Source organism: Halichoerus grypus, chromosome 8 (assembly GCF_964656455.1).
Source record: "Halichoerus grypus chromosome 8, mHalGry1.hap1.1, whole genome shotgun sequence".
In the NCBI taxonomy this organism is placed as follows: Eukaryota; Metazoa; Chordata; class Mammalia; order Carnivora; family Phocidae; genus Halichoerus; species Halichoerus grypus.
The window spans coordinates 81,857,584-81,869,821 of NC_135719.1; the positions used below are offsets into that span (position 1 = coordinate 81,857,584).

A 12,238-nucleotide genomic window follows, 5' to 3' on the forward strand; every position below is an offset into this window, starting at 1 on the left:
TACAGAAAAAGCCCCCAAGAGGGACCTCATGCCCATCCCTGAACATTCCCAATCACTGTGGCCAAAGTGAGGAACATACAAATTGGCCAAACTGAGAGCATACCCACAGGAGCCCTGTATGATCACATGGGCTGGGGAGGTGGTTCCCCAAAGGAACATCAGGGTGCTACTACCAAAAAGGAGGTGTCAATGCTGGGCAGGTGCCTACCATAGACATGTTTGAGTTTGAGTTACTATGGCATTTGGGGTGATACTTAGTGGTCTCAAGTTGCACAGAGATGTCTGGATGGAGACACAACTTGAGAAATTACCTGAGGACCATATGTGACGGTCGGGTGGGACAGATTAGTTCTCCAGGGGAATGTGGCAAGAACAGCCAGGACAGAGGCCCAAAGGAAAGACTCTGGGGTGGAGAGGCACCACCATTTCATGGTGAAGCAGAAGAGAGCCCTCATGGGGCGCCTGGGTGGCTCAGTCATTAAGTGTCTGCCTTCGGCTCAGGTCATGATCCCAGGGTCCTGGGATCGAGCCCTGCATCGGGCTTCCTGCTCAGCAGGAAGCCTGCTTCCCCCTCTCCCACTCCCCCTGCTTGTGTTCCCTCTCTCTCTGTATCTATCTCTGTCAAATGAATAAATAAAATCTTAAAAAAAAAAAAAAAAAGAAGAAGAACAAGAAGAGAGCCCTCATTAGGAGGAGAAGAAACAGGGATTTGGGAGTTGGGGACCAAGGGAACCATAGCCCTGTGACCCTGGAAAACAGAAAAGCCTGGGTCTCAGAGTGGCCAGTCCCCAGAAGGGAAAAGGCAATGTCCAGTTTCTGGACTTCCAGCCTCCGTGGGCCCCCGCCCTGGCCTCGCCCCTCGTTCCTGGTTTGTTTGCCACCCCAGTGTCTCCCAGCCCCTATCTCTCGGGAGCAAGAGTCCTCAAAGTTACATCATGTGCAGGGGACGAGGCGGGGCGGGGGGCGGGGCCTCGCGGAGGCGGGGAGCCGAGGGGCCCGGCTGTCCAATGGGAGAGACGGGTTTAGGGACTAGGATGCGGGGCGTGGGGCGGTGCCTGGGCGGGCCTGGGGCCTGGAGCCCGGGGACCCGGGGAGCGGGCCGAATGGCAGGGCGGAGAGAGGGTCTCGCCGGCCCTGCTAGGTTCCGCCCCTGCGCCCTCCCGCCCGCCTCCTTTTTAAGCGCCTCCCGCCCAGCCTTCGCTCCCGCTCGCTGCGCTCCCTCCTTCCCCGCCTTCCTTATCTCCCCGGCTCCGCTCGGTTCTCGTGGCCATCCCGCAGCCCCCGCCCAGGTGCCATGGCCGCTGTGTACCGCCCCGGCCTGCGGTGAGTGAGCCCCAACCCGGGGCCGACCCGCACCTTCCGCCGCGCTCGCCCCCTCGGGGCGGACAGGGGCGCTCTCCTGCCCGCCCGCCTCCGCCCGCTTTCCCGGCGGAGGAGGCGGCGGGCCGGGGGCGAGTGTTTCTCGATCCCCGGCCTCTTGGGCCGGGCGTCTCGCGGGAGATCTGGGGCGGCCTCTGCTGCTCTGGGTCTCTCCGCTTCCGTCCCCTCCTCCCTCTCCCTGCTTTGCTGGTCTCTGACCGCGCCGTCTCGACCTGCCACTCTCAGAACTTCCTCCCCCTCCTCTCTCGCCCCCGCGGAGCCCTGTCTCCTCGTCTCTTCCTTTCCTTTACAGATGTAACCCCTGTGCCCCAGTTGCGATCAGAAGCGATAGGACCCTGGGGTCAAGGGTGCATGAATCCCTGGGGGATTGAGCTCAGAGCTCCCCAAAGAAGGTAGAAGGTAAACCTCTATTACCCGGCCTCCCGCGAACTGGGCCCGGTGCAGCCCAGGGACCTAGGGCCAGGGGAAGGAGGGAAACAAGGTGGAGGAGGGGGACAAGTTGCCTTCAATTCTGATATGGCTGGCTTTGGCCCCTGTCCAGGACGGGAGCCCCTAAGCCCTGCTCCCTTTTCACAGCTTCCTGTCTGTCCTCTGTAGCCTCCCTTCTTCCCAGCATTTGTCCCAAAGTCTGAGCTGACCCCATATCTCTCCCACAGCTGGTTCCACTTTGCCAGCCCTTGTGGGTGGTCTCTGGAGCAGAGGAGAAGGAGAAGGTCCCACTTAGGGGACTGGAGGGGAGTGGGGGAGCATCACCAGAGACTTCCTGAACCAGGCCCCTTGCAGAGAGAAGCTCTCCCAAGACTGGGTGCCTTTCAAATGAATGCTCAGGAACAACTCTCCAGGTTCCAGGAGTCCTCTTCCTCTGCCCCTGTGGCCACCCTGGGTTTCTATCCTGCTTTCTCTGTTGGAAGCCAGCCCAGGTCCCACTCTAGCCAGGCTCCAGCTCCCACATCCATGGTCTGAGGGTCCTCCCTTCCCCAGGCTTACAGCCTCGAGTTTGAGCTTTTTGCAGTCTGATGTGCACCTCCCCCCCCCCCCCCGCCCCCGCCCTTCTGCTAACACCCAGAGCTCTCTAGGCATGTGACCTCTAGGGGGAGGGGCAGGGGCACGCAGTCCGTTGTGTGGAGCAGTTTCTGGTGGGCAAGGCCCTGGCATAGGAGGAGGGCAACTTCCCTCTCTTGGCCTTTGCTCTCTCTGGGTCACTCCACCCTGGGTCCAGGCCAATCAGAGTAGACCCTGCTTCTCTCTCTCCCAGGAGTGTGAAGGGACAGACAACAGGGACCCTGCCCTCCTGGGAATGGGCACGAATCCCAGCCAGTGATATTCCCCAACAGTCAGCCTTCGGCCCAACTCAAAGACACCTACCCAATGGCAACATCTTATGCAACCCTTGTTGGCCCAGGTGGGCAGCCCTGGCTCTGATGCCTGGAACTCCAATATCAGTTACCCACTCTCTGTGCAAGAGCCCTATTCTAGAAACCTGGGACTGTCCCATCTCAAAGCCTGGGTCCTTTGCTGAGGCTTTCACAGTCTTACAGCATACACACCTGAAGAAAAAAGTAAAAACAGCTGCTTTTTTAACTTATAAAAATTATGCTTTAGAAGGGGAAGAACAGGGATGAGAGCTTCAAATACCAGACACATGAAGCTGTCACCTGGGCAATGGGGCACCCCATCATTTCCAGCAGCGACCAGACACAGTGAAACGTGGACACAGGCTTAGTCTGCAATAACCTCAGCATTCCTCCACATATACTCCCCACAGCCAGGCATGTGCCTGTAGGGTCATTGGCCAATACCTGTCCCTCACTGAGACTCGTGAAGGCCGTGAGATACATGTGGCCCGAACCCATCCCACACACCTATTCCGACCTGCCCTTCAAGATGCCTGCGCCCAGACCCGCTCTAGCACGCTCCCCGGCAGCCCTCAAGCTTCTTGTCCCCTTGACTTGCCTGGCTTCCATGAGAACACCCCGCTCATTCCCTCTCTGTTTCTTGTCTTGCAGGCTTAGCTGGCCTGGGCTGAGCCCCTGGGGCTGGTCATCATGGCGCAGCATCCAGACCCTGCGAGTACTCAGTGGAGATCTGGGCCAGCTGCCTGCTGGGGTGCGAGACTTTGTGGAACGCAGTGCCCGCCTGTGCCGACCGGAGGGCATCCACATCTGTGATGGCACCGAGGCTGAGAACACTGCCACGCTGACCCTCCTGGAAAAGCAGGGACTTATCCGAAAGCTCCCCAAGTACAACAACTGGTACGCCCTGGGCCCCATGACCCATGAGATGGGGGCAGCTGCTTGGACTGGGCCACTTTGGATTTACCAAGACAAAATCAAATTTAACGAGACCATCCCAATGGAAGGAGCAAGCATGGGACCTTTAGGGGAAACAGAATCAGGAATTAGTGGGATTGGTCTGTATTTTTATGTTAAGGAGAGAAGCTAATATAAGTAAAAACCTTTGTCTTTTTTTTTTTTTTTCTCTCCCAAGTTCAGAGAGTTTTTGCCAAGGGCTTTTAGAAGGCTAGGCCGAGGGAACTACCCCCTTAGATGGGACAGAATCTGGAGGAAGCTACTGAGGTGCAAATGGATGGGAAGAAATCAGGCCCACAGAAGACCTAGAGTTAAAGTTGGACTTGAGAGATTGGGTTGGGGGATGAGGGAGATCGGCTGGCTACATCTTCCTGATAACTCCTTCTCCCCCAGCTGGCTGGCCCGCACAGACCCCAAGGATGTGGCACGAGTAGAGAGCAAGACGGTGATTGTAACTCCTTCTCAACGGGACACAGTGCCCCTCCCCGCTGGTGGGGCCCGTGGGCAACTAGGCAACTGGATGTCCCCAGCTGAGTTCCAGCAAGCTGTGGATGAGAGGTTTCCGGGCTGCATGCAGGGTAACCGGGGCAGGGACACAGAACCAGGAACACTGAAGGTATGAACAGGTTAGAACCCTTCATCCAGGTGGCATTTTCCTCCACAGGCCGAACCATGTATGTGCTTCCGTTCAGCATGGGTCCCGTGGGCTCCCCACTGTCCCGCATCGGAGTGCAGCTCACTGACTCAGCCTACGTGGTAGCAAGCATGCGTATCATGACCCGGTTGGGGACGCCCGTGCTCCAGGCCCTGGGAGATGGCAACTTTGTCAAGTGTCTGCACTCTGTGGGCCAGCCCCTGACTGGGCAAGGTGAGCGCTTGCCGTGCCTAGGGGGGAACACAGACCTGCTTGCACACGGAGGGAACCCCAAATTCCACCCATCCTCATTAGTGAAACACCTAAGTCCCCAAATCTAGGGCAGCAGTCTGGGCTGGGGGTGATGCCATGTAGGCAGACCAGTTTGCCCAAGATTGAGAAAAGTCATCTGTCCATATCCCAGAAGAGGGACACGGGAGCTGATGGATAGTATGAGGTGGGGGGCCTTAGCCACTCATTGGCACCGCCACTGCTCCTAAGTGTCTCTCCCGCCAAGCCCGATCCCTCCAGCCCCTAATGCCCCAGTTCCTGATGCCCCTGCCAGCAGTCAGCCCTATGACCCCATTGTCCCCAGGGGAACCGGTGAGCCAGTGGCCATGCAACCCAGAGAAAACCCTGATTGGCCACGTGCCTGACCAGCGGGAGATCGTCTCCTTCGGCAGCGGCTACGGTGGCAACTCCTTGCTGGGCAAGAAGTGCTTTGCCCTTCGCATCGCCTCTCGGCTGGCCCGGGATGAGGGCTGGCTGGCGGAGCACATGCTGGTGAGGGCCTGGTGAGGATCTGGGCAGCTGCGGGGAGCAGGGCGAGGGCGGGGCCTGGCCGGCAGCCTTAGCCTCACCTCCCCACTGCCCGGGGCCAGGCTGGTGGGCAGGGACTCCGCCCCAGTGACCGAAGCCTTGGCCCCAGGCTGCTGAACATTGAGGGGGCTTTGACTTGCCGCCAGCCCTGTGGCGAGGTGTTGGCACCTGTTTCATGAATAAACATTTGTCCTCCCTGTTAACTCCTAGCTGTTTTTCTGTGCAGACCATAACTGACCTCTGGTGACTCCTTGTTCCCTCTCTCCTCAACACACAGATCCTGGGTATCACCAACCCTGCGGGGAAGAAGCGCTACGTGGCGGCCGCCTTCCCCAGTGCCTGTGGCAAGACTAACCTGGCCATGATGCGGCCAGCACTGCCGGGCTGGAAAGTGGAGTGTGTGGGGGATGACATCGCCTGGATGAGGTTTGACAGTGACGGTGAGAGGCCCTTGCATCATACTCTCAGTTCTGGCTCTTACCGGAGTATAGTAGTCTCCCCTCCGCTGCTCCTGGCGGACCTGCCCCGTACCTCCTGGTAGTCCAGCCACCCCAGAGACAGAAAGTCTTTCCCCATCAGATCTGGGGACCAGCTCAGGGCAAGGAGGAGCAGAGCAGAACCTTCCATGGCTGCACCTCTCACCTCTTCCGGGTTGGCCCTTCTTTTCTGTCACTTCTCCTAACAGGTCGACTCCGGGCCATCAACCCTGAGAATGGCTTCTTCGGGGTGGCCCCGGGCACCTCTGCCACCACCAATCCCAATGCCATGGCCACAATCCAGAGTAACACTCTTTTCACCAATGTGGCTGAGACCAGCGATGGTGGAGTGTACTGGGAGGGCATTGACCAGCCTCTTCCGCCTGGTGTCACCGTGACCTCCTGGCTGGGCAAACCCTGGAAACCCGGTATGTGGTGTGGGGGAGTTGTGACACAGCCCCTCCGGGCTCAGCACCTTGATGACGTAAAAGCCTTCTCCACAACCTGCAGCCATCCTCCAGGACCTCTGGGAGGCCCAGGAAGTTATGACTAGTCCCAGTTTCCAACCCCAAGCAAGATCTCAGGTCAAGTCCCATCTCCACCAAGTACTGGCTTTGGGACCTGACTAAGTTGCTTACCCTCCTGAGCTTCAGTGACCCCATCAGTTAAATAGAGGTGGTTACCAACGTACCTATCTCGTAAGGCTGCTGGAGGGCTAAATAATGCATGCAAAGAGTTTAGCACAGTGCCGAATACATAGCAAATTCTCAATAAAAATAAGCTGGAATTTTTTTTTTTTTTTTTTTTTTAAGATTATTTATTTGACAGACACAGCGAGAGAGGGAACACAAGCAGGGGGAGTGGGAGAGGGAGAAGCGGACTTCCCGCTGAGCGGGGAGCCCGATGCGGGGCTCGATCCCAGGACCCTGGGATCATGACCTGAGCCAAAGGCAGACGCTCAACGACTGAGCCACCCAGGTGCCCCAAGCTGGAATTTTTTTTAAAAAGGAAAGGCAAGGACTGTTTTGAAAATTTTTACACAAGGAATTGGGCTCAAAGCACAGTCCATAAAGTTTGACCCATTAGGAAGGAGGAAGCCTGCCCCTCCCCCTGCTACTTGGCTCCCACCATCCCCTGTATAATAACCATTGTCTAAAGGTCAGTTTTGGGACGCCTGGGTGGCTCAGCCTGTTAAGCAGCTGACTCTTGATTTCTGCTCAGATCATGATCTCAGGGTTGTGAGATCAAGCCCCCTGTCGGCTCCGTGCTGGTGCTTGGCGGGGAGTCTGCTTGAGATTCTCTCTCTCTCTCTCTCTCCCCCTCTGCCCCCACTCTAAAATAATAAATCTTTAAAAAAGACCCTTCCCCGTCCCTCTAACACACACACCCCAATCCACCTTCCAGGGGAAATCAGACCAGCTCTTTAGCCTCTTCTTTTTTTTTTTTTAAAGATTTTAAAGCCTTCTTCTCCCTCTCCCACTCCCCCTGCTTGTGTTCCCTCTCTCGCTGTGTCTCTCTCTTTAGCCTCTTTCTCAACCCTGTCATTGCCCCTGGCGCCTAGCAGTCCTGCTCCTCCCCCACCCCTGACTCTGGACCTTCTGCAGTCAGAGAGCCCGGAGACCTAGGGATGGGAGCAAAGAAGGGCATGCTGGGGACGGCATGCTTGTGGTCGCTGAAGCCTACATTCACGTTTTCCGGGCTGGCCGAGCATGCTCCCTCCTTATCGAATCACCCCTCACTGTCTCCACCACCGTCATTAAGCCCTCCATGGCCTCCCCACCCAACTGAGAAACCCAAGAAACTTTCCTACTTCCCCACAGGCTCATTCTCCAACCCTTTCATCATCTCTAGCTTCACGGGTATAACTAGGGCGTGTTGTGCCTAGCTGCAATTCTGGGAATAATACCCTGTGCAGGGACCTGAATTGGGGGCTGATGGAAGGGCACGAGGCTCTTACATGCAGGTGGAGGCAGGAGCTGGGGGTGGAGAAGGGGACACAGGGGTGGGAGGGGGGGACTGGCTCTAGAACTCCCTTGGCCCCCCCCAGGTCTGACCAGCAACCTCCAGCAGAGAAGACACCATGTCGCTTCAGGGCCCCCATGGTGATACTTTATACATATGCCACTGATTTGGTCCCATTCCTTCTCCAGGGCACCTGATGGGGCCACATGACCTACGCTCCTCAGGTTATGCCTGCCCAGGTTATGTCTGACTTCCTCCAGCCCTATCACTCTGTCTAGGTCTGAGCAGACCCAGGGAAATCACCAAAATTCTGCTAGCTTCCAAATCAATTCCTGTTTACATTCCGATACCTCAGAAGATCCTATCTTCCCCTATTTGCTGATGGAAAGTCAATTGTCTGAAATACTGATCTGATGGTCTCAGTTTTTGCTTTAGGTTTGAGTGTTTGCTTAAATAATAATCCCATAAATAAAGAAACCACTTCTGGGATAAATTTTCTGTTCTAACCTTATGCCAATAGCTAAGCCCCTTCTCTTGAGCACTGGTAATGCCAAGTGGCTATAGCTTGGCATAGACGGTAGGGTCTTGCTAAACCCCAATGCCTTGCCCACTCTTTCTCACATAGCTCAGCTGGCAGCACCGTTTAGATAAATAACCTGATCTTTTGGGGGAGATGTCCTGGCTCCCTTCTCCCTGCTCCTTACCACACGAGGTTGCAGGGCGTTGATGACGCAAACAGAAATTGTGCAAGAGTGTGTGCAAAAGTATGTGTGTGTTGGGGGTGGACAAGTCCTTGGAAGTGATAGTAGTTGTATTGTCCCTGCCAGGAGACAAGGAGCCCTGTGCACATCCCAACTCTCGCTTTTGTGCCCCGGCTCGCCAGTGCCCCATCATGGACCCAGCCTGGGAGGCCCCTGAGGGTGTCCCCATTGATGCCATCATCTTTGGAGGCCGCAGACCCAAAGGTAAGCATCATGTGGGCTCCATGCCTCCTCAGTAAAGGGTCTGGCTCTGTCTCAGGGCCCACCCCCTCTTGTACTTAAAGCCTCAGCCTGGATTGCCACTGTAGCTATCTGTCTCTAGAGCTGTCCCCTGGAGAATGCAAAACTATGGGGAGGCATACGGTTTGAAAATGGGATAGCAGAGATCCTAGGTGAGCGAGACCAGGAGTCAAGATCACCAGAAGGGATGGAGTGAGGGTCCAAAGAAAAAAGCTGCCTGTGACCCTGTTCACCCGTGTTCTAGGAGTACCCCTGGTATATGAGGCCTTCAACTGGCGCCATGGGGTGTTTGTGGGCAGTGCCATGCGCTCTGAGTCCACTGCTGCGGCTGAACACAAAGGTGAGTGCCCTCCCTGTGCCCCTCTCCTGTGTGCCCACATCGCTGCTTCTCGCCCTTCCTGAGCCAGGCCTTCCTTCTGCCTGCCCTCCCCACGTGTCTCTTTTCCCAGTCACTTCTCTTCACCCTAATCTGAGGAAGATTCCAGAGCCACCAAAGTTTCACCACTCCCTCCAGCCGGTGGCAGGGTGCCCTTCTCTTCTCCAGTAAGGAGGAAGAGGCCTTACCCATCCTGCTCCCCTCCCCAGGGAAGATCATCATGCACGACCCATTTGCCATGCGGCCCTTTTTTGGCTACAACTTCGGGCGCTACCTAGAACACTGGCTGAGCATGGAGGAGCGCAAGGGGGCCCGGCTGCCCCGCATCTTCCATGTCAACTGGTTCCGGCGGGATGAGGCAGGCCGCTTCCTGTGGCCAGGCTTTGGAGAGAATGCTCGGGTGCTAGACTGGATCTGCCGGCGGCTAGAAGGAGAGGACAGTGCCCGAGAGACACCCATCGGGCTGGTGCCGAAGGAAGGCGCCTTGGATCTCAGCGGCCTGGGAGCCATAGACACCACCCAGCTGTTCTCGCTCCCCAAGGACTTCTGGGAACAGGAGGTTCGTGATATTCGGAGCTACCTGACCGAGCAGGTCAATCAGGATCTACCCAAGGAGGTGTTGGCTGAACTGGAGGCCCTGGAGGGACGTGTGTGCAGAATGTGACCTGAGGCTCCAGGCTAGCAAGAGAGCACAGCAACCCCCATCCCATCCCAGCCCCCATCCAGGGATAGGAGAGCCACCAGGCTTGCAGAAAATATGAGCGATTTGATACAACCAACATCTGGGTGCCGTGAGACCAGGCCACAGACCTTCTCCGACACTCGGTCCAATAATAAGAGATGGTCATTTATTTTCCACAACTTTCGTGCTGTTTTCATTCCCGCCTGTCTTCACGGGCTTATAACACCAATTTCACAGTCTTCTTCTTGCAGCCCTCCAGGCAGCCAGCGCCCCAGTGCAGCCTGGCCTGGCACAGGCTGCTGGTAGCCAGGACCTCACTCACAGGCAGCTCTGCCACTGCGCCATAGAAGTAGGAATTTCTGGGAGAAGGTGCATCGACTCTGTGTCCCGAGGTCTTAAAAAGATGGAGGCTTCCGCGAGCTGCTCAGTATAGCTTCCAGGCCTAAAATTCCCGATCTCCCACTTGGAGACACAGCAGCCTCTAGAACCCCATTCCCCAGTGAAGCAATTCCATTGTCAGTTGTCAGACCTGTTCTTCCTCCTGGCTGACCTGAAATTGGGACTCTCAGAGCATTCGTGGAGGCTCATCCAATAATAAGACAGCTAACACTCATAGTGCCTCCTGCGTGCCGGCTGCTGTTCTGAGCAGCTTACAGAACAACGCTTTGAAGCAAGTGCCATATTACAGGTGAAGAAACAAAGGCACAAAGAGGTCAAGTCATTGCCCAAGCCCACAGAGCTAACAGTACAGCCAAGGGTAAACGGTAACTGCATAGACATCTCTCTTAGCAGCATAGGCTTGTAGAACTATAAGGACTTTAGATGGCCCCTATTCCGTGCTTCTCAAACTTTAAAGTGCATATGAATCCCCTGGGGATCTTGATAAAATGTTCGTTCAGCAAGTCTGGAGTGGCTGGAAGATTCTGTTTCTCTTACAAGCTCCTAATTGATGCTGATGCTGCTGGTCCGGGGACCATAGTTTAAGTGGCAAGGCCTTGGCCTAAATCCTCAGAAATCAGCTTTAGAGGGAAACCACAGAGAGTGATGATCATCCATAAATCAGGGGCATCAGATGAGGGAAAGCTTTGCCTCTGATCCGAATCAGGCTGAGTGAATGTATAAACTGAGCTTGGTAAGATGGAAGTCTGTACCCAGAAAATGAGAATAAACTTCACCAAGATGGAATTACTGGGAATGGCCTGAAAACAAAACACTGGAGGAGGAAACTCCAAGTGGTTCATAGAGAACAGCCAATAACCAGCTACAATGTGTAGGCAGAAAAGAATCTAAGGTCAGAGTGGATCAAGTGCTAAAACACAGTTAGCAATGGAGTCTATTATACTTAAAAATATATCGCCAAATCCTCAGCTTCATGAACAGCATGTGATAACTGAGAATAGGATCAGAGGCAGCATAGCACTGATGTTAGGCACACAGCGTCAGGGTGCCTCTGAGTGTCTTCATCTGTAAAATGGGGATGTGCCTGCACCTCAGTGCTGTTAGGGGGATTAAAAGGGTCACTCAGAACTATGCCACTGACTGACTATATGTTAGCTGCTCTCACCTTTCCACTCTATATTGATTAGAGGAGGCCCCAGAAGCCTATATCATATATTCCTGACTCTACAGATTAAGAAGAAGATGAACAATGTAAATAAAATTTAGGGCAGAAAAAAATAGGTTTGGAAAGAAGTCCCTCCAGGAAAAAGGCAGGGAACTGGGGTTCCAGGCCCCTCCTGGTATCTAAATGCTCAGTGATGTGAAGGTATGAGCCTTAAAAATGATTTCGATGATTAGAATAAAATTGGGCTGCATGCCCTGCAGCTGCAGACACATGATAAAATACAGTTAACACATTTTAACCTTTTTATTTTATTTTTAAGTTATTTATTTAAGTAATTTCTATACCCAATGTGGGGCTTGAACTCAACCCTGAGATCAAGAGTTGCATACTCTTCTGAGCCAGCCAGGCGTCCCCAACCTTTTTATTTTAAAATAAAACACAGGTACAGAAAACCATGAAAAACAAAGGTATAGTTTAATAAACTCTTAACAGAAAGTGAACACCCTTTAAACCATCACCCAGAGAAAGAAACAGAACTTGGCAGACACCCAAAGTTCCCCCACCCCCCTCGCTGGGTTCTTCGTCTTTATCACAGCCCCTCCTTCCTGGCATAAATGGGTACTATGGTGTCTGATAATCATGTCCTTTGATTTTATTTTTGTAGTTTTATCATCCAAATGTGGATCTTTGGCCATTATAGTTCAGCTTTGCCCATTTTTAAGAATTTCATTTGCTTTTGGGGCGCCTGGGTGGCTCAGTCGTTAAGCGTCTGCCTTCGGCTCAGGTCACGATCCCAGGGTCCTGGGATCGAGTCCCACATCGGGCTCCCTGCTCCGCGGGAAGCCTGTTTCTCCCTCTGCCACTCCCTGCCACTCTGCCTGCTTGTGATTCCTCTCTCTCTCTCTCTCTCTCTGTGTCAAATAAATAAATAAAATCTTTAAAAAAAAAAAAAAAAAATTTCATTTGCTTTTGAAGTTTCTTTCAGTCTTCCTTTCTTTTCCCTCAATTTAACCATTGAAGCATCCAGACCTAGAT

At 54.3% G+C, this 12,238-nt stretch overlaps 1 protein-coding gene across 1 annotated transcript; it reads left to right on the forward strand.

The window, feature by feature from the left end:
• The first annotated feature begins 1,069 nt into the window (after positions 1-1,069).
• On the forward strand, positions 1,070-9,818 carry PCK2 (phosphoenolpyruvate carboxykinase 2, mitochondrial). Its single transcript, XM_036114659.2, has 10 exons — positions 1,070-1,323; positions 3,387-3,632; positions 4,083-4,267; positions 4,354-4,557; positions 4,919-5,106; positions 5,420-5,582; positions 5,828-6,046; positions 8,408-8,545; positions 8,826-8,921; positions 9,167-9,818. Exons 1-10 carry the CDS (start codon positions 1,295-1,297, stop codon positions 9,619-9,621), a joined length of 1,923 nt encoding a protein of 640 aa, XP_035970552.1. The 5' UTR covers positions 1,070-1,294; the 3' UTR covers positions 9,622-9,818.
• The last annotated feature ends 2,420 nt before the right edge of the window (positions 9,819-12,238 follow it).

What these genes read in the sequence shown, in the direction of transcription:
- PCK2 (XM_036114659.2), top strand. Translation starts at nt 1,295, where the DNA reads ATGGCCGCTGTGTACCGCCCCGGCCTGCG. An exon ending in GTGTACCGCCCCGGCCTGCG is followed by an intron (nt 1,324 to 3,386) that starts GTGAGTGAGCCC and finishes CTTGTCTTGCAG; the next exon opens with GCTTAGCTGGCCTGGGCTGA. An exon ending in CCAGCCCCTGACTGGGCAAG is followed by an intron (nt 4,558 to 4,918) that starts GTGAGCGCTTGC and finishes CATTGTCCCCAG; the next exon opens with GGGAACCGGTGAGCCAGTGG.